Genomic DNA, 22,051 nt, shown 5'->3' on the forward strand with positions numbered 1-22,051 from the left:
CGAGATTAGCGCCGCGGATAAGCGTCGGGATCACGCACGTCGGGCGCGATTCTCTCCTCCCGGCCCAGATTTGTCGGTCAGCCGGATCGGGGTCACGAAACCCCTCTGCAGAGAGGGAGAGTAGTAGCAGCAACGGCCCGCGCGCGTCGCGCCGCTCTAAAATTAGACCTTTCTCGGCAGCCGGCGGCGCACGGACACCACACGCTTCTTCGTCTCGATCGCCACAACCACCGTATAGCAGCGTCGCGCCGTTGACGTTAACGCCGCCACCGCAGACGTCGTCGCCTCACCGCAAGGGCCGGCCGCTCGACCGGGTTCGGCACCACGCCTGGCAGTCCTTGCGCCCCGGGCACGGTACGTACGTGCTCACATCGTCACCGATAGTGGTGCTTGAGAGGCGAGCCCGTTGGACTTAGCTTACGTAAGGTGTCGCGAAGATTACAGGCAGGCCTCACCGGCTCACAGACAGCTTTGCCAGGTTCTGATTGCGGTTACTGTATTCGCGCTGATGGTTATTTAAGCGTGGATGAAAAAAATGCCAGTACGAAGCGAGTTGCTTCCGAGCTTGGAAAAGCAGCCTTTGTTAAAAGGACCTGTTGCTGAGTTAGGTGGTTCATGCTTACGATGAATGTCCTTAAAAGAAAGGCCAGCCGCAGAAGCAATATACCGTAGACGGAATTGCTGACATTAATTAACCGTGCCTTCAACATGAACAAAAAGTAATAAGTGGTTTCCGAGTTTGAAAAAAAAAACAGTGTTTTTTAGGACTTCTCGCAAGGATATTGAGTAAATGCTTAGGAAGATTATCCTTAAAAGAATAAAAGGCTGTAGGAAAAAATACACCTTAGACGGACTTGTTCGCCGTTATGTTGTTTTCAAGTTTTGAAAGGCAGTCTTCATTGAAGGTACTGTTTGCTGGGCTAGCTGGTACATTTTTCGAAAAATTGTTCTCAAACGAAGGACCCACTGCACGAGAAACAAGCCTTATAAGGACTTGTAGCTGGGCTAGTAGGTATATGTTGTACAGGCGAGGTTATCGTTTGCCAGTCTTCGCTAGTTTTCCACAGTATGAACTATATTTCTGGCACGCAGTACATGGTATTTTTTAATTATTGTTCTATACACATCTCAACGCTTTAAACATCATCAGCAATATGGAATGTTGCCTACATCTCATTATTATCGACCCTCGCAACCTTTAGCGAACACCTGCGTAACGAAGGACCTCTGCGTATACGTATACGCGGCCTGCACTGTGAGCTGGTATCGAACTCAACCTTTCGAGACCAGCGGCGGCAGAACGAAACTTAAACAATCCCAGACCTCCGCGATCGAGTGTGTTCACTCCTGGAGCGAAGCAGCCGCCAGAATACAGGAGGCCCAGTTCGATGACCCCTGTTCTTCTTGATGCTTCTCGCCCGAGCCGCCGCAGTCAGACAGGTTGTGCCGAAATCCCCGCGGTGAAGCTGGAACGACGACGCTCGACGCTTGCACAGCCGACGGACTACGGTTCTTATGGGGATATATACCGGGTGTCCCAGCTAAATGTAACCAATCAGCTAACTTTTTAGTTATAGACTTCAGGAAGAAAGTGTAAATGAAAATGTTTTAGATCGCCTCGAAAAACCGCTAGTAGTGCTGTTTCCATCACGGTACGATTTACGTAGCTTTATTTATCCGCCTTAAAAGAAAGTTATCACGTGACCAGCTGCTCGCTCGCATCTCTGCCCCATTGTGCCCCATTGTGCCCCATTGTGCCCCCAAAGTCTCATCGAGGAGAGGACTTCAGGAAAAACAGGATTTTATTCTCTAAGGCGCATCTTGGGACGTTGAAGTGGCACCGTTGTCGCGTGGAAGCCTTTTCTTACTGTCCGAATTACGGTTAAAGACCGGTATAAAAACTAATTTACGTAAGCAGTACGTTGCTGCAAATGTTTCAGTCAGCTGTTTTTCAAAGCAATCTACAACTTTTAAAATTGACACTTTGTTCATCAGGTCAATAATTAAAAAGTTAGCTAATTAAACTTAACTAATTACTTAACCTTGAAGAACGAAAAAAATACTGCAGACTAGGCCACGCGGCTCTAAAGAACCCTCAGTTGGTTTCAGACGGCTAAGGCATCCCGTGTTTTTTAAAAGCTTGGTTACATTTAGCTGGGACACCTGGTATGTACTTTCCTGTCTTGTCTTTATCTGTTATATTTATCATATAGCTTTCATCCTAAAAGCATCGACATTTAATCCCGATGAATCGTTAATTCCGATTTGTAGCTCATCATAAATACCCTCCGCTGTCCATTACTCTGAAACGCTTCATGTGACGCAGCCTCATATTTGCATGTCACAAGAGCGCTTACCGGCTTGTGACTCGTTTATTCAGAAAGGTTACAGTTTTACAACTAGTGCTCATCTTCGCATATACGCCACCGCTGCAGACGTACAGCTCTCAAATGTTTTAACAATACCACGGGAGTATTAAGACGCAAGCAGACGAGCAGCGGGGGGGTGTGTCACGTAAGCAGAACAGCCGAGCAGACGACGCGGCACCTGGCAAGCTCGATGTGCGCATGCGCGCACTCTCGTTCGTTTCTCCGGTCCTGCATGGGACCCTGAACGACAGTCTAGTCAACAATACCACGATATTATCAAAAAAATTGAGAGCTGTACAGAGGCGAGCCCACTTGTCTAGGGCGCTCGAGCGGTGCTCTGCATAGAAAAGGAAGCGAAATTTCAAAGCAGGTACCGTGTTTCACAGACAATACAGGCGCTCGAGCGCAGCCGAATAGACATATCAACCATGCAGGCACAAGCACTTCGCCCCTAGCAAAGTAGCTGCGTTAATTTGCTTCGCAACATGTCACTCCAGCGTTCTAGACGAGCGGGTTTACCTCTATCGAATTCAACCCGCCATGCATAAGGAGTAGCTTGGCACTGTGACGAGTTTTTAAACGCTGGCGATAGTGTGCTATACGTTTCATAGCGGCGAAGTGTTTAGAGTTGATATCGCCAACATATGCGGGCAGAAACGAACTGCATTTGTCTCTTTTTGATTGAATCTGCGCCGCAGAGAATGTTGGGACCGTGGGCCCGGCAAGCGAAGAAAAGAGGGCAGTAGCGTCGCTTTGTCTCCGTTTTCTAAAAACACAAAGGAATTCTACAAGTAGCAGAATAACTGCAGACGCAGGCTGACCTCGCTGAAAAGCGAACGGTGTCTTCTCAGTCAGACAGGTCTCTGAAAACGTGCACAGCCTACTGCATATGCAAATGCGGCCAGCACTACGTACTCGCTGCCGCTCCCCCCCCACCCCCCCCCCCCCCCCCCCCCCCCCCCACACACACACACACACAGACACAATGAACTGGTTGTATTAGGCCAAACTTTATCTTCCAGTATCGTCTGCGCTGAACCGGTTGTTTGCATTCCGAACACGGTGTGAACCGGTTTCTGCTCACACTGCGCCTGCGCGATGAAATGCAGTCGTAGCATCAGCGTACAACAGCCCGAGGAGGCGCGTTCACTTGCCGTAACGCGCACGACTCGAATCCACTCGTAATAGTGCATAATACTCAGAGAGTTCAACGACCGCTGCAGGCCGTAAGAAGGACGCTGCCCCAAACATTCACTTCACTCAGACTGGGCACAGCTCGCGTGACCACGGCCGCTCTCCTTCGAGACTCGCCAGCGCTTCGCTTCACTCGATCGAGGCAGCAACACGGAAAACGACGTTCGGCTTCGGATCAACACTCAGTGAAGGGTTTCAGTACGAAGTGAAAATTCCAGTCCTAGTTAAATAAGAGCTCCTGTATGTGTTCCAGTATGAGTGTGTCTGGCTCGAGACCGACGCAGACCGAACCAGAGCTGCTATAGGGCTATGGATACAGACCGTGAAGCCGTGGTCACTGTATCCCTGCCCACTGTAGTAACAGGTTTTCACCACGGTGAGCCTTTCGCACGACTGGGGAAGGGGTTGTTTTATTTATTTATTTATTTATTTATTTATTTATTTATTTATTTATTTATTTATTTATTTATTTATTTATTTGAAATACTGCCAGTCTCTGGTTGAGACCTTAGCAGGTGGGCATTACATGTATAATACAGGGTAAAGGATAAACATTTCAAAAAGCGGCTGTGCAAAGGACAACAATAATCTAGACAATACATAGCTCAGAAAAACTGAAAAGAAGTTTGACAGAATTCCACAAGCAATCCAAAGAAAAAAGCATAAACATGGGCATAACACATCGTATACTCCTTGAAGTTGAAAAAAGCTTTCGAACCACAACTCTAGATTTAAAACGCGCCTTCTAGTTCAGAACAAAAATTTGAAAATGAATCAGCGTTAGTTATAGATGCGTCTAGACGGTTCCATTCTCTTGTTGCTAGCGGGAAGAAAGAATCTTTTAAAGTGTTACTGTGATAAGGATACTCACAGTTGTCCTTCTGAAGGGAGCCCTGGAGCTAGTATAGTACCTATGTGACCCTCCTTATCTGGTATATGCTCTTTTTTCCAATTTCTTCATACGATACCTCCTTTATATAATCTCGTCCTTACAGTTTACACGTGAACTTAGATTAACTTACGCCAAAAAGCCCAGCTTTCTAAGCTTGCGCGTTCACCGAGCTTCAGTGACGCAATTATGGTGTCCGCGGCCAATTCATATCCTTCACCGATACAACAACAACTACTATTGTGGTCAAGGATCTTGTGAATGCATTATTCCTATAGGGTGAGGCGCTTTGTCTGTCTGTAAACACTGCATCCGAAGTCAGGGGAGAAATCTATGATATTTCTGCTCAATATTAAGTGCCAACTCTTCTCCTCAACGCACAGTGTGTGTTTTACTGCACGAATGCCGTTCTAGTCGAGAGGGGACACTTCAGAGCTTCGGGCAATAACCTAAGAATGATGCCTCTCCTGAGAGAGAAATACGCCTGGCAGGCTATTCCGGATTTCATTGATGAAGTACGGTACGCCACACTCCAGTATAAGGTACAGCCCAAACTTTTTCCGCGTAAGTGGCGTCACAGTCGGGGTTATGCACTCGAATGTCAGTTATAGTCAATGATCCACTTACTACCGCGCTCAGTATTACTTACCACACGCACTATGAGGTCGGAGCTCACTACGAGAAGCAGTGCGACCAAGGTGTTGCTGAAAAGTTAACCATTTCGCGGCGAACCAAAAGACTGGGCTATTCCGCAATGTCTCGGTACGCTTCGTGAGTTCACGAAGGAGCACTTGTTTTCAACAAAGCACGAACCGCGCGATGGTCACTGGCGACGTGCTATAGGTTACACTGAACGCGATAGTAGGCATCCTTCCTCACTTTGCGGAATACGCCTCTGTGCCCCACTATCGTCACAGCCTGAAAAAGTAACTTGTAAGTTCAGCATGCTTCAACATCCCACACTATACCATCACGTGAACACATGGAGATAGATCTCAAAGCTTTAGCCTACATTCTATGACTGTCTAATACATTTTCATGACGCTGGACGCCTGTCTCTGTGCGCTGCTGTCAACACATTCGGACGTAGTTAAATTGTGCAGTAGCAGTAAGACACCATTCGGAAATACCAGATTACATTCAAGGCCACAGACTAAAGTCTTCAAACTACTGCCGTCGGAGTAATTTTCGCAATAACCGGATAGTCATTTCAATAGACAGCTTTAGCTGAGCGTTTTTACGGCCAGCGGAGAGGAGCGGACGAGCGCAGACGCCACTGCGCATGCGCGCGTCGCTGGGCCGGCCAGCGTTTTTACGGAGCGAAGCTTACGCCCGCTGGGAAGCCCTCTCCAGCGGAGCGGTAGGCAGCGTGCGAGCGTGCGTAAGAGCGCCCGGGTGTGTATGGGTATTCAAGATGGCAGCCTCTATTGTACATCTAAAACGCGACACTTACCAAATAATTAACTAAAAACATAGAATCTAGCTTTACTAAACAGTTTCAGCGCATTATTAGCAGGCTTAATTGATATTATTTTCACTCTAACTCGAATTGTGACCTATAGGTGGAGCAGCAGAGCAATTCGACTCTAGTCCGCTCGAGAAGACAGGCGATCCGCCCGGCTAAACTGATTTCTCGCGCTCCTCTCCGCTGGTGTATCCGGTCGCCCGCGCCGCCCCGCTGGCCGTAAAAACGCTCAGCTAAAACTTTCTAATGTTTCGTCAAATGCTATCGCTCGGTGGCATCGGAGGAACCAGCGATACATTCGTGCAATGCGGGAAGCACAACTCGACCGTGAGGCGCGTAGCGCAAGACACCATGAAGTGAAAATGTCTTCTTTTCAGTGTAGTAGGAACTCGTGTTTTCCTCTGAAAAATTTTTCCGGGAAAACATTCCTCACAATGACTGGGAATACAAGCGCATCGTCGCGGCACCGACCGTAGTTACTGTCACTACGCTTAGCGCGTCGCCGTGGAAGGGGGGGGGGGGGGGGGGGGGGGGGGGGGGGGGACAAATCCCTGAAGCGTCGCTCGTGCGCCCATCGGAGTGAAGCACACGCGAAAGTGTGGCTCCCGCGCCTCGATTCACCCGCCCAACCACCTTCCAGGGGTAACCGGCTGCTTCCATACGCATACACTGGCTGCCTGGCCGGTCAGCAGCTGACTGCGCCGGCTCCGGCCCCAATACACTCACGCGATGCAACCCGTAAAAGCAGCTCGCACGCGCCGTTCCGGCAAGCACCGGCTCCTTCCGGCAACTACGAGCCGCTCGTGCCGTTATCGCGAATTCCCAGCAGCGAGGACGAAGCCTAGACAGCGTGCGAAGTAACCACGCCCGCGACCCTAAATGGGCTCTGGTGTGTTTCCGCATTCGAAAGCAGCTCGCGGGCCGAGGCCTCCGACAAAGGCACGCCTGTATTCCCCGATGCAAGCCGTCGATCGGCCTACCACCGTGACAGGTCCGTTTAGCAGCTCTTGTCTCACGCGAGACAGCGGATTGACAGCGTAGTAGTCCATCGGTGTCTACCGCCTTTCCTGATTGCATCACAGCGCATCACGGGCCACTGTCTGCGATGTGTTTGATCTCGCTCCGACTTTGGCTTTGTTTCGGGAACGCAGAAGGCCTGGAGGACTCAATCTTGACAGCGGGAGAGAGTGGTGACATTGAGAGAATTTAAGTTTACCCCTCCGCGAACCTTGCCGCCTGACCGCTCCATCTCTAGAGCATCTTTCTGTACGAAATACACAGCTGGTGAAGAGCAAATGCTCACCATCAAGAGACGATGCAGAAGCCATTTATCAAACACCCGCGGTATAGCGACCGTATGTAGCCCTTCCAAGAAAAGTTAAGTAAGTGTTTGAGGGGTGCCTTTGCTTAGAATACTAACGTCTACGCATTCCACGTCGCTATGAATCCCAGTGCCAAGTGAATGCTGTTACGTGTCAAACCCAATTTCATAAGAAGCAAACGTAATTTCATAAGCAGCAAACGTTTATTTACCTTTCTGGCTTTTGATTCAACCAACAAGAGACGTAGCAATTGGCGCCAACCCTCCCCCCCCCCCCTCCCCCCCTCCCCGCTCAAAAAAAAAAAAACTTTGCCAACAGTAAAGTCGTGCCCCATTAATACGACCCCCGCTATTACGAACTACTCGAATTACGTACAGTTTATCTGGGGGCCAAATTTTCCCATACATTTACACCTCGTCAATATGCAAACTCGCTGTCCGGACAACGTACAGAGTGAAAATGCACGGAGCCCATTGGGACCCATGTATTTTTGTCCCGTTAATATGGACAGCGATGTGAATAAAATCAAGAGTGACTCTACCAGACTTTCCGCTCCTTGTATATTGAGTGCAGAGCACCAGCGAAAGGCAGTGTGAATGTGCAAACGCCGTTGTAATGGCCTTTCTTTTTTTGTGTGAGTGTGGTGACATGCTTTATAGTGGCAAGGTGCCCGATTAACACAAGCTACCCTTTCCCGCTTTGCATGAATGACTGCGAAAAAATCATCTTCGCGCGCTATGTTGAAAACCCAGTTCAGCAGCTGTCAGCCGAGTGAGTGCAGGGTTGTTGGGATACGAACAGTCGTAGTAGGAGATACTCCATCACATCAAGAGGCTCCATCACGCGTCTCATGGACCAATAGGCGCATCAAACGTGCTTCAAACTGCACCGCATGACTTCAAAGATAATGTCGGTCAGAATAATACACCTGGAGCTTCCAAAATTGCCCGGTTTCCACTTCACTGCCAGCCACTACGAACAGCAACAGTCAGTAATCACAGAGTGCTTTCATTTTAGAATATTTATTTTGCTTTCTTTCATGATTCGCTACCAAGGATGATTTGCTCTATGTACACTTTTGCTAGGGACCCAAGGTGGCCATATTAACGAGGCCCGACTGTAGGAAAAGCGAAGATGACGCTCTGAAACTACCTTTGCGCCAAGCACGACGAGGCCTACTGACGCCATCGCAATGGTCCGCTAATGACGGCGAAAGCAACAAGTGTGAACCTCTTTCCTACCGCTAACCGGAAACAGGGAAGCCAATGTATAACGATGCCAAAGAAGCAAAAGCAGTCGCGTCCTAGCGCTTCCTTGCGTATCACTTCGCATTGCTCGCAACTGGAAGATGCGGAGGGACACGGCAGGAGAGGGGGGGGGGGGGGGGGGGTAGAACGAAAGAGATGCGTCTCGCTTCCGCACCTCAAAGCATCGCTGCATCTCTCTCTCTCTCTCTCTCTCTCCCTTTCTCCCTTTCCTTTCTTCAGCTATCTCCATGCGGAACGAGAAGAACACGAAGACGCTCCACCAAAGGACTCTATTATCGTATTACCTGCCTGCGCATAGCGCAGCGACGGCGGAAGCCTCCGTGCGCACTGCACCCAACTTGCGGAGCGCTCCAAACTAAGCCGCGCATGCCTAGTACTGGCGCCCGGCCGTTGGGCGCAGTGGACACAACAGGAAGGGAGCACATACAGAAGCAGGCAAAACGTGTATTTCTCTCGCGCTCTCCGAAAGAATACAGTTTTTCCTCCTCCTCGAAAGCGGAGAGCAGAGAGAGCCGAAAACACTCCGAACTGGCTTGCTTGCCAGCCTGCTTGCTCGCCTACTTTGGGCGGCTGGATACGCTGTTGGGGGGTGCTGCCGACCACTTCGCGATTTGAGCGAGCGAGCGCTCTACATATCTCTTGTAGCGAGGCGCAATTTCGCCGCCGTTATGTACAGCAGCGACGAAAGTTGATGCATTATATGTGTCTTGCCTGAAACTTAAGAGGCGCCGACAAAAAACAGCATCAAATCTGACGTACACGACAGCTGGGATTCGCAAATTACGAGCACATTCTGTCCACTATTTGCAATGCGTACTTTCGGCGCATCTTGCCGACGCCCGATGACAAGGCTTGTCTGCAGTGCCTGTCTTGTTCTGTTTGTTTGTTTTTTTTAACGTTTAGATGGATCTCGCGAACGACGAATTCGGGGGTAAATTTGTCCGCAAGTCTTTGTTCTTTTTTTCTTTGATGTCTTAATGCCGTTTCCCCACGAACGTGCTGTTTTTAAAGTGCTGTTATAGGTTTTTGTTGTTTTTTTTTCTGCCAGCCGCTTTGTCGCTGAGATGTTCTATCGTGCATCCGTCACACGCCCGTCCAGGTTAGACTGGACCCGCGGCTCTGAATGGACCCAAAAAGCGAAGCGCGGTGCCAAACACCGCTACCTCGGTGCCGGAATTAAAGAACACGACAGTCGTTCAGCAAGGAAATCGATAGGATATCGAGGCCAAGTTCTCGCAGGGACTTTATCGAGTGCGCGACTGCTGTATCAGTCTACAGCCATGTTGACTGCATGGGAACCTTCCTTCTCTTACATTCAATGCTTCCTCTCTTTTCCGGAAATGGGGAAAAACTCACCTTTTTTTTTTGTACCTATGCACAAAAACTGGCTTCTTTCTTTTGTGTGCGTGAATGTGGTGAGGAAAGGCGGGTGGAAAGAAGGAGAGGGGGGGGGGGGGCTACTTTTACGTGCATGTGAACGAGAAACGCCAGTTTTCCCGTACAGGTTTCTTTCCTCAAGTAAAACGCATCCGTATTTCGACGAGTGCATTCGCGCGTGCTTCGCACGAACCGTTTCGCCTTCATTCCGGGTCGATATAATCGGTCCATTGGCTACACACTAAAGACGCCGTGTTCCAACCCGTACTGAACGCCGTTTGGCTCGTGGTGCGAGAAAGGAAACGCCAGAGCAAATAACGCCGCTATCCATAGCACGTACACTACCGGGCGTGTAAATGTTTTTCTTTCCTTCCACGAGCAGACTATGAAAAGAAACAAAAAAAAAAGCGCAAGTCGCCAACATCCGTCTTAGCGAGGAAACTTTACGGGCTATACATTACAGAGCCCACGCCAAACAACTCACTCTGGAAAACCTTGCCTTCAAAATATATAAAAGCAATGTTAGTGCAACCGACCGCTTCATTTGAACCTTCTACCTGGCAGCGGTACCAGCAGGTGCAGTTTTCCCTCTGGGGTAGACTGGCGTAGTAGGTCGTAAACGAAAACTACAACGTTACGCTGCTGGTCAATACGAAAGTTATCGGCGTGCCACGGAGCGGGAGCTCTTGAGAGTTGAGATTCACTGTGAACAAGAACACGCCTGTACGGGAGTAAAAAGGGAATGAACTGTCCTCTAGCCTACTCCCAATTATGAAAGGGTGTGCGCTAGGGGACAGCTTACTCCCTTTTTACACCTTTCTTTTTAGAGTGTGTGATTAGGCGTGGACGTTGTATAGAAACGGACGCGGACAGGAGGGCATAAGGGGGGGGGGGGGGGGGACAAGTGCCTGTTGAAGCTCAGAGTGACGGGATTTGAAGGCGCAGGCTCCTTTCCCAAGCCATCCAAGCCTGGAAAGTCGAGCAACAGGGAAGGGCTATAACCTTGTAGCCATTTGAAGAAACCGGTGGCTATAGCCAGCCGGCAGTGGGAGTTGAACTCACACCCTCCAGAAGCCGAGGCGGGTGCAAGAAAAGCTAGAAAATAGAATAAGCTAGAAAGGAGTAAAGAGTAATGAACGCAGCTACAGCCGCTGCGGGATAATTTTTCCAACTGCGATTACCTCGACAGCTCTTCTGTGCGCATCTCTGAGGCAATAGGCCACACAGGCATTCACTCCCATACCCTCCCCGCCTTTCCCCCTCCTCCTCTTCCTCCTCCACTACCCTACAGTTTCCAGAAGGACTTAGAACCGAGTTCAACTTTCAGTGTGTGCCCTGTGTACCCTCTTAGTAATGGCCTATGGACAGATAAAAAGTGATCTCCCTTTCCTCTCTCTCCCTCTGTTCCCCTTCCCACGTGTAGGGGAGAAGCATACTGGGCGTCGCCTGGTTAACCTCCCAGCCTTTCCGTTCATCTTTCTCTCTCTCTCTCTCTCTCTCATTTCGACACGGTGATCACGGATTAATTTTACTTAATGAAGTCACGTGTTTGAATCTAGTGGTGGGCAGACAAAATGGCAAGTTCTAAATTCAACTTTCTCAGCAATAAACCCGCATTTTGCTGCCGCGCAGACATCAACCGAGCCGCAGAAAGCGAGATGTTCCAGTTTTACTAACAAAAATTTAATCGAATTGTCTCAGTGCCACTCTGAGCATACAAAAACAAAATGCGAAGACCGCAATGCGCGCATAGCCAGCACAGCTTTGTATCGGCAATGGGAACCTCGAACGCAAGAGAAAAGGGGTATGGTACAGTCAGCGCGGCTTAATTCCTTTAAACCGCACAAACCATAAACCTTAAACCGGTAGGCAGATGCTAAAACTTTCCTCGGCGATGCGAGCCTCGGGACCACCCTCCGGAGAAGCACGAAAGGCACGAATAACAAAAAAAGGACGGGGACGGGGAACGTGGGGGGGGGGGGGGGGGGATGTATTTTTCCCGGTTCTTTTCTTTTTTTGCTATCCTACCTGTTGTACCGTACATCACGGAAAACTGCCTTTTTCGCGTGCAACCCTTCTCGAAGTGCGTGCGCGAACGCAGTCGTTGCGTTGCAAGCCCAGAACCGTTGACGACACAATCTAGTTATCGGCGGCCGCATTATGTTGGGCCAAATCGTTAACGACCGAATTCCTGCTCCCAAGGTCTCAGAGGTCCCGCCCATAGTTAACCTGGAATCTTCGACAGTACCCTCCTTCACAGCCTACGCGCTGTTCCAGCATTAAGGCCTGTCATATTAATTATTACGCTATCCCAATCGTCCTCTAAGATCAGTCGCTCAGTTCAGGATACGGTGCCAGTGCCTGTGTGATTGTGCGACATGTGTGACTGGTGTGATTGGTATGAATGGAGTGACCTGGGTGACTTCTGTGACTGGAGTGACTGCTGTGATTGGTGCGACTGATGTGGCTATCAGCGGGATAGCGTAAAGGCCCCGTTACGCGGAAAATCCAGAGTCGGCGTTGTAAGCGATACATATGGTGGCCCAAGCGGCCACCCCCGGAGTTACCTAGGTGGGTTACCTAGGTCACGTGACCTTGTGGCGACATCACAGCCCGCCCACCGGATTGTGAGCAAACTTACCACCATGGCAGGTGGAAGTTAAATCAATAGTTTATCGCGAAAGTTTACTCGGGAAGAGCAATTTGGGTCGCACAAGACCCACCGGTGACAGCACCTGCTATCGCAGGGCAGTGGCGCATCCCTTAACGGCTGCACTATTGCGCAAGGAGAGGCATGATGACTCCCGGGAATCTGTGAATGTAAAGTTGGAAATCGCCAATTCTACATATATGGGCATTAACTAATTCAGGCTATCGCGACATATACTTAAGGCGAACCTCAAGTGTTCCAATTTTTAGGCTACTCCTACGCTCAAGCACTGACCCTGAAACACAATGCTGAGGTAATACGGCGCATTGTTTATAGACGCAACCCCGGTGCCCTCATTGGACATGTTCACTGGGTCAGCTAAAACGCACAGCCCGAAAAGCGAGCGACAGCTAGATGCCTCGAAGAAAGGTCTGCATTTTAAGAGCTCAAGATGTAGGAAACAGGCTTCGGCAGCATTAAAAGCAAGTGAACTATATACAAAGGGTCAAAGCGCAGGAAAGTATAAAGGGTGAGGGGGCAGGTCATCAAAATGTCAGCTTGATGCATATTGGTGTCATATCTTAGGCTGACCTTGGAAGTGGCACAGGAAGAACACACACAAAATACGGTAAAACTGGACGTAGAAAGCACTTAAGCATTCCGATGATTTTAAACAATAAAAAGGTTCGCCACGAGTGCCGAAAATTCAGCGTTCTGACATTTTTATGAGGCTTCAAAACACTTTTCAAGGCTGTCACAGGATACAATACAATACTTGCTGCTGTGTTTCGGGCTAACCCCCAAAGTGAAATAGATTTCAATTAGGGAGTAATTACTCATTAGCATCAGCTTTCGGTATCACCAATTAGCCTCGTCAGTTTTCGTTTGTCTGCGCTAAGGTGGATGCTAAGATCACCTACTCCCTAATCGCTGCTGGGTTAACCTACACGTATTCGCACCAACTAGCCCAGCAGTAATCTCTAAAGCGTGTTTCTCTGCCTCTTCTATCGCTTTTTAATTTGTTCGTACCTTGCTAAAACGCGACGCTTACTTGTTTAACTTTCCATTTAAACTTTCATTAAAGGCAAGCTAACCGCTGTTCCCTATAGGGGTAACAGAGTGGATTCCAAGAGAAGGCAAGCGTAGCAGGGGGCGGCAGAAAGTTAGGTGGGCGGATGAGATTTAAGAAGTTTGAGGAGAGAGGGTGGCCGTAGCTGGCAGAGGACGGGGTTGATTGTAGATATATGAGAGGGGCCTTTGTCCTGCAGTGGGCGTAGTCAGGCTGATGATGATGATGAACACGTAAGCTTGCATCGACGCGCAACCAACTCCCTCTTTCTCAGTGGCGATGACACGCAACCGCGTGATCAGCGCGTAACAGCCAAACATAACGGTCAAGTGAATGGCCCGCCTCTCTCTCTCTGCGCGGCGCAGGCTTGCGTGCCACAGGGCGCCTTCTCTCGCCCTCTGCGCGGTAGGAGAGGAGGCTCAGCCTCCCCACCCGCGTCATAAAGTAAGCGGCGGCGGACTCGGGCGCACAGCGACCACAGCCAGAGACGCCGCGCCGTAGAGAAGACGTCGACGACCACAGAGGCACGATGCGCTTTGCCGCTTCTACAGCGGCGATGAGGATGGCGTCCCGGTTGCTGGCGCTGTGGCTGTTGCTGTCGATGGCCGCTGGAGCCGAGGCCGTCCTGCTCGGAATGCTGCTTCGTCGGAGCACCCTGGGCTCCATGATACCCAAGCCGTAAGCAATCTCCCCCCCCCCCCCCCCTCCCCCTCTCATGCTCACAGTGACTGCAGCTTTGCAGAGTAAGTCCCAAATCCTGAACTGCCGTGTTCCTGATCACTGTATTTGCGCACTCGTGCCTCAGATGAAAGTAGTTATGTTGAACCTTGTTATAACGAAGTTGAAGGGACCCGGCGATTTCTTCGTTATAGCCGCAGCTTCGTTATAGCCCGTTTTGACAGAGCACCCAAGGGGAATCGCCATTCATTCGTTATATCCACTACTTCGATATAAACCGTTTCGTTATAACGAGGTTCGGCTGTATTTAAAGGCTACGAGAAAGCGTCAGATCGCGGTTAAAGCGACGCCGAGGACACTGCATTCATAACTGTTTTTCTCAGTGAAAATTAATTATCTGGTTCTTTTTAGCTGTGTTGATGTTCGTCCGGCGGTAAAAGACGCATTTATACGCGAGAAAATTGTATTCAAAAATCTTCCCGCCGGTCGATTCAAACTCGTGGCGTCCTCGCCGAAAAGGACGGGTTGCCAACGTTTTCGAGTCAATGGCCGTTTAGCATATCCTCAGGGATCCGCGCGCAGAAATCGGTGCCGACGTACGCGTTTACTTGCGAAATCGGCCGGTGGCGGCGCCACCTGTGTTTCGTTTCTCCGTCTTTTCTAGTTCATAAATGTTTCGTTCTCAGTGGGAGTGGTCTTTTCGTAATTAGATCGATAGAGGACAACTTCTATGGTCCTCACTGTCTCTTGAACTGTCTGTGCCGGCGGTGGGAAAATATGGGCGGCATGAGGGACGGCAGTAATACGTTTGGCGTGTGAATGTTCCTGTTGTAGCCGCTAATCGGCCGACGCCATGGCTTCCTGCTTCCGTTTCTACAACAACTGGTTCCGGCCTCGCTAGGGTATCAAGTGCTGAGCACATCGCGGACGGCGGGCGAGTTGCATGATCCTTCCTCATGGTTTGGGCACAACTAAACCCATTAATTACGGGCCTCAATCGCCTTTCACTATTGGGAAGGCCAGGCAGAAGATTACCGCCATTTGGAAAGCACACACATCAATCGCAAGTGCGCTATACGATGTACAGCAAGGTCATAACAGAGGCCCGCTTTTCGTTCAATGGTCGGCTGCTCTGAAAAGCTGTCTTCGGAATTGGAGACAAGTGCTGAATAGAAGCTCATGTGTCATGCGACAAGTATGCGAACTACGCGCGGAAGAAAGACTTGCCCTCTTCCAGTTATTTGTCCCGAATTCTCGACGCACAGATCGCACGCTTCAAAGGAGCTAAGTCTACTCGGATACAACTCAAGAACTCCAGCAGCGTTTATTTGGTGCCTAGTTGGCCCATGATGTCAAAGAGTGCGACGTCATGAAGACTGGTGAAATGTGAATTATCCGTGGCCAATATCCTGGAATGAAACACTGACAGATTTCAATGCATTTTTCACAGTAGCGCAGTCCGCGGCTGCGCAAGTTTCGAAGAGAGATAGATTTAATGAAGGTTTGAGTAATCGCTTATCACAACATATAGAGCAACCAAATTGTCGAGAAAGACATTGCTGGCACCAGTCGAAATACACTCGCTTGTCTTTTATCTACATTTACAGAGATTTTGCCCAGGTATCTGGCTCTGTAGAAATTTAATGCTCTGTGAGACGTCATGTGAAATGTGCTGAGCTGAACAAAAGAATTCCAGCTCAAAACCCGCGCATCAGTGAGGAGAACGGGGGCGCCAGGATGAGGTAGGCAAAGGAACACCTAGAGTGGATATGAGACCAATTGAAAACAGTGATTTCGATGGACGAATCGAAGTTGAGGTAGTTTGGGGTTAGTGTGGCTGGTTATAAACGTCGCCCCAAACGCACTTGATATGGACCTCGTCATCAACTTCCCACGTTAAGTCATACAGGCGAGAACTTAATGGCACGAGTCTGATTTTCCGCGCGTGGAGTTGGTGTGTTTCACCAAATTCAAGGTACCATGAACAAAGAGATTCATTACAGAGCTCTTGAAAAGGTTACACTTCCTTAAGAACAAAAAAAAAATGGGATTTAGATATCTGTTTTTACAAAAGTACAAAAGGATGACTCAAAGCACTCCCCTAAGCTTGTACAAAAATGGTTCAAGAAGAGCGTGAACCTTTTAAAGTGGCCAAGCCAGTCTGCATGCAATAATTGAATTTATCATGTTTGAAAAGGCTTCGCGCATCGTCCGAGGGATAGAAAAGCCAGGTCTTAGGAGAAATCCAACCAGCTACAGAAAGAGTGGGGAAACATAGACTAGACGTTCAATGACTGATTCCTGGATACCATGCCTCGGCGGTAGAAATCAATACTCGAAGCGGAAGGTTTGTGAGCGAAGTACTGGCAGCATTTGGTAATTATCAAGAGGCATTCCTGAAATCGATGCATCGTTTTGTAGTAAAAACTTTCGCGCAGTAAAGGAAGCAGTTCTTCAGTGCGTTTGCTCTGGAAATAAATTTTGGCCTAATATGATGATAAATATTCATTGGCAAAGGGTAAAAAGTCTGATACCGTCTTCCCATCAGGGTAGAAACAGGGTTATACAATTAACTCACTGTAGCCATTGTGGCAGCACGGCGTATTCAAACTGCACCGGCCCGCGGCGACCGCGCAGGTCCATCAAGATCTACCGGGACTTGGACACCGGCAGTAGCTCCGGCCTGCGGTCTGGCTTCAAGGTGGGCATCGACGCCACCTTCGGCGGCAGCAACTCCAAGGAGCAACACGGCAACGAACACCACCACCACCATAAGCACGAGTATGACGACGACGCCCTAGGCGTCAGGTACCAACACCACCACGACGACTACAAGCTGCAGCAGGGAGACTACGACCTCCACAGGTGGGCCACCCCAAACCGGTGTATGTAGTTGGGGTAAAACGAAGCAGCGGTACACGTATATATTCCGACACTTTTCGGGCTCGTGCCAACAAAAGATGTCAAACAATTCAAACAGGCAAGTGGCCACTGGATATTCATTATCCTCCAAGACACACCCAAGGTTTATAAAGCTAGCATCCATAGAACGACGTCGTGTGAACACAAATGACGGATCAGTAACACGCAAGGCGCACGTCAAACTGAAAATGTTCATTTGTGGCATGCGAGAATATATACGTACGTAACCGAACTGTGAACAAAGAAGGAACATGTTGTCGGTGTGGTGTAGAAACGAACGACTCCTACGCGCTGCGATGGCCCTGAGGAACTTAAAGGCTGTACACTTGTTTTCTAATTCCGTACACGCAGCCGCCGTTCCTCCAAAACTCCTGGATATAAGACGGCTTCCCTTTTCAAAAGTAGTTTCACCTTCCTTCACATTCCACATGAAAGCAACACGGTATAGGTTATACTCACTTTGTTATCCTGCTCGCTGCCGTGTAGTGTCTTTTCGTTTCCGCGGTCCATTCCTTCGTAGCGCATCATATGTGAGCGAACGCCAACTAAACACGCAGAAAAACAAGAGAATGGCTTCTCCCCTCGTCTCGTACGCAGTTTCTGGTCCTTACAAAAAACACTAGATGCCTAACAACTCAGAAAGTATAGAATACACTCAATTATATTTTTAAAAGAAGAGATATAAAGGTCTCTCCACTGGTTTTCCAGGCAAAGTATCTAACAATATCTTGGGGCAGGCGTCAGCCACAACCTTTTCAGATTATTTTCGGCTCCCTATTTTACACAACTAGTTCACTGCAAATAAATCGCAACCAACGCCAATCAAGGTGCATAGATAGCTCAAAATGTAGACAACGCTGACCAGTTTCGATTGATGTAACTAATGCACAGCCCAGATTATCACCATGTATAAATTTGATACCAAGAAATGGATAGAGAACGAAGATGTAATGCTCACAAAAAGTAGCCGGTACTGTGCTAGAGTGACATAGACGCTAACAAGGAAAGTGAGAGTGAGTGATGAGTCTGGAAACTTCTGCTGACAAAGGGTGGCCGCGGCTCACCGGGACCGGCTCGGCTTGTATTGTAGTACAACTCATCTCGCCTGATTACGATGACGATAATGATGAATTTTTCAGAAAGGCTTAGCGCGTAAACAAAGGACGAGGGAAGAAGTACGGAACGAGCGCTGAAAACTGGTGGTTTTATTCGAGAAGCATACTCGAGGAAACCAACGCGCATGACCGGCCACACACCCAAACATGTACACGGAAAGGAGCGACTGTTTCACTTTATACTATTACCGGTGATCGCATGTCTACGCCCTGCAAAGCTTGTAATTGTCATCCCCTGTAGAGGGACACAAAAGTCGTTGGACGCTCGAAAGATAAATTGTCTATAGGGAGATTCTTGAGGCGTCACTCATTTACAAGTCTGGAAGGGACACGTGTGTCAGTAACACATCGGTCACACTTCGTCAAAGATAACCTATGTGGTTTGGTTTGGTTTGGTTTGGTTTATGGGGTTTAACGTCCCAAAGCGACTCTGGCTATGAGAGACGCCGTAGTGGAGGGCCCCGGAAATTTCGACCACCGGGGGTTCTTTAACATGCACTGACATCGCACAGTACGCGGGCCTCTAGAATTTCTCCTCCAAAGAAATTCAACCGCCGCGGCCGGGATCGAACCCGCGTCTTTCGGGTCAGCAGCCGAGCACCATAACCACTGAGCCACCGCGGCGGCCAAAGATAACCTATGTTGCATAATTCTAGGTAATATCTTTTTTACATATATAACTCGAACAAGTCCGCCTTTGTGTGTCTCCTTTTTCTTCCTGTTTAAGTTCGCGATGTGTATCTCAAATAACGCAACAATTCGCCCAAGCCTCTTAGGTAAGATCGTTCGTTTTCTTTGATGTTTGAAGACACGGTTTTTCAAGGTTTTTATTACTCCAGTAACGATGCTTCGACGTTCTTTGCGTTTTGTTAGTCGTTTATTTTGTATTGTAATTTGTATTTACTTTCGTGTAATCATAAATTTTCCGCGCACATGTTTAAGTGTATGTCTGGGCATGCGCTTTGACTTCCTCGAGCGTGTTTCTGGAATATATGTCATTTGCGCTCGTCCCGTCTTCCCGCACATGTTTCCGCGCTAAGTTTCTAGGGCCATAAAAGTGTATGGCCCTAAATCTACAGATTGTCTATAGACTGTCTATATAGCATTTATTGCCTACAGACTAATCTGTAGGATTTGCCAATAGAGAGTCCACAGACTTCACAGACAGAAGTCTATAGACAGTCTATAGACTGTCTAAAAAATTTGAACAAGAATCCTCTATATTCCGCCCCGCCTTTCCTCGCAGGTACCAAAAGAGCCCATCCATCACGCTAGAGATCCGAGCTCGCGAACCGCCCGAGCCCCCGACGACCCCGCCACCGCCCAAGGGCTTCTCACTGCGGCGTATCGTCAAGCGACGCCGAAAGAACCGGCGAACAACGACGCTGCCACCGCCTCTGCCACCTCCGCCACCGCCAGAGCCTCAGCTGTCCCTGCTGCCAGCGTACCGCAAGGAGCTCATGTACCCGGAGTACGCCTTCGGCCCGTACAAGGGCCACACGCTCATGGGGTTCACCTACGACGGACAAGACTTCAAGAGCTAGCCTGCAGCGGAGACACCTTCCTTCCCCCTCCGACGGAACACCACCGGAACGCGTCCGTCCAGCAACAGTCGAAAACGCTGCACTCACCACCGTCAGCCCTGTCTCGGGACGGCGGTGAAGACATTCCGGCACACAAGGTCATCACGATCTGCATCGTCTAAGTCTGCCTCGTGTCAACGGGGCTATAGCGAGAGGTTCACCTTTTCACGCGTTTCTGTAAGCACGCGGCGAAAACGGCACGGTTGGAGAAATTTGTCCACGTGCAGAGACTATAATTCAGTCTTCTGCTCGTGGTGGAGATAGGTTTTGTACGCTCTTGAGCACAGGACATGGACTTGATGCGCGAGCCACTATATGGCATGTTGACGTGGACGCCGGGCGTTCACGTGTGACCCATACAAAAGCATGGCTTTATGACGGGCCGAAGCAGAGTGAAGAGCTCCAGCGGCGCGAGACTTGGGGACGCTTAGCAGGTGAAACTCAAGAACCAAAAAAGCGAGCAACGCCCAAGGAGTCCGTGGCTGACGTTCCCGTATTGAAGACAAATGTCACAGCATGACCTAACAGTTTTCGATGTTGTGCATCGGATACAAGCACTGGCAGCCAAATATGATCATAGCGCCAGCGTTCGTGCAGTTCGTAAACGTAACAGTTCCTCGCGGTCAATCTAAGAACGGAGTGTTTCCAGAGATGACCTCAAACACAACAAAATACATTATCCTACGGGCATTTTCCCCAACACCAAACAGGCAGTCGTTGATGCCCTACTATTAAGCGAACCCATCAATACGGAGAGCGTCAGCCACGCGACTTCCCGTGTTTCCGGTGCATCAAAGAGACCCTCGTCGAAGGTGTTCTTTGATTGGTCTCTGAGGCCTTCCCACTACTCGCAGCATCCTACGTCATCCGGCCGAAAGATGCACAGCCTCTTCCTAAGCAACGGCGGGCTCCATGATTCACCCGCGCCATTATACCGGGTGTTGCACATGAGTTGTTCTGCAATTTTTAAAAATATCCTTTTTTTTTTTAATTATAAGAGCGCTTGTTTCGGCATAGCATTGTCAGCGGTGTAGCGCATCAGAGTACAGGTGGGACATTAGCTAATTAGCTATAAATATTAGGTTAATTAGCTAATATTTAGAAGCAAGCTTTTTAACTATCACTGTAAGTCTCCTTATTTATTGAGAGGCGTGTAGTCCACCATATGTAATATCCATATGAGTTTTTGTAGTTTCGAAAACGCAGCTACCCTCGGCGCTGTGGAACAATAAATTCTGGCAACATTGTGCCGAAATACATGCTCTTTGGAAAAAGCTTGCAAGCAAAGCAAAGCCTCTAGTGCGCCTAACTCGTCGAAATAGACAAAACTCAAGGAGCACAGGTAATCGGCCGTGGTATTGGAAATGGGTGCTTTCACTAAAGTCCCCTGAAGAACCGGCCTTTGCCAGTACATTTCCAATACTGGACCAATTTCCGATTTCCGATCAGCCGATTAGCTGTGCTTCTGGGGAAATTTGTTGGGCCACAGTCATGAGGGTAACTGAATTTTCGAAATCCTAAAAACTGATATGGATATCACTCACGGTGGGCTACATGCCTCTCAATCAATAAGAAGAGCAACAGTAGTAGTTACAAAGCTAACTACTCAATATTAGTTGACTGGCCTACTAGTTAGCATGTTTTATCTGTATTTTGATGCTCCCCACCGCTGACAATGCTTTGCCGGAAAAAGCGCTCTTATAACTCAAAAAGTCTATTTTAAAAAATTGCAGAACATCATAGGTGAAACACCCTGTATATTGCGGTGCATTCCAATTAGGCAATTCACTGAAGACTTCCTGCTCCTCAGGATTAGAGCCTGGCGAAAGACGCTGAAGCAAAAGTCACGACGCCGTCTATTCCAACCGGCGGAGGAGCAGCGCTTCCATAACCATCGCTCAACTAGAACAAAACAAAAAGAAAAGAAAAAAGCATTGACTAGCTCACGCCGGAATCCGTGCGTGACTTCGGGTCTTCGACCACGAACACCAATGCCACGCGCGCGCGCCGTTTCGTTTTTCTTTTTTTCACACAAGCCTTATTTCCCTCGCCCTCATTTTTCAGAATAGAAAGAAAGACATGGCTGTAGAACGGCCGCCTGTCACAGGCCGACGGGTCTCCATTAAGAGTCCAGCACGAAGATAGCAAGA

The 22,051-nt window shown here is 49.0% G+C and overlaps 2 protein-coding genes across 2 annotated transcripts in view; one reads left to right on the forward strand and one right to left on the reverse strand.

Annotated features, from left to right (window-relative positions):
- The window catches only part of LOC149360010 (rho GTPase-activating protein 18-like), a 235,751-nt gene that overhangs the window by 78,293 nt on the left and 135,407 nt on the right, over positions 1–22,051 (reverse strand). The gene's annotated exons all lie outside the window — the stretch shown is intronic.
- Positions 81–20,882, forward strand: LOC149360012 (uncharacterized). Its single transcript, XM_089572122.1, has 4 exons — positions 81–354; positions 13,969–14,281; positions 16,919–17,146; positions 19,565–20,882. The coding sequence occupies exons 2-4, from the start codon at positions 14,133–14,135 to the stop codon at positions 19,860–19,862; spliced, it is 675 nt and encodes a 224-aa protein (XP_089428248.1). The 5' UTR covers positions 81–354; positions 13,969–14,132; the 3' UTR covers positions 19,863–20,882.

Source organism: Amblyomma mixtum, chromosome 2 (assembly GCF_055824585.1).
Source record: "Amblyomma mixtum isolate Tamu chromosome 2, ASM5582458v1, whole genome shotgun sequence".
Lineage (NCBI taxonomy): Eukaryota > Metazoa > Arthropoda > Arachnida > Ixodida > Ixodidae > Amblyomma > Amblyomma mixtum.

Coding starts and splice junctions, on each gene's coding strand:
- LOC149360012 (XM_089572122.1), top strand. CDS start 14,133: ATGCGCTTTGCCGCTTCTACAGCGGCGATGAGGATGGCGTCCCGGTTG. Junction 14,282..16,918: donor GGCTCCATGATACCCAAGCC/GTAAGCAATCTC, acceptor GCGACCGCGCAG/GTCCATCAAGATCTACCGGG. Junction 17,147..19,564: donor GGAGACTACGACCTCCACAG/GTGGGCCACCCC, acceptor CTTTCCTCGCAG/GTACCAAAAGAGCCCATCCA.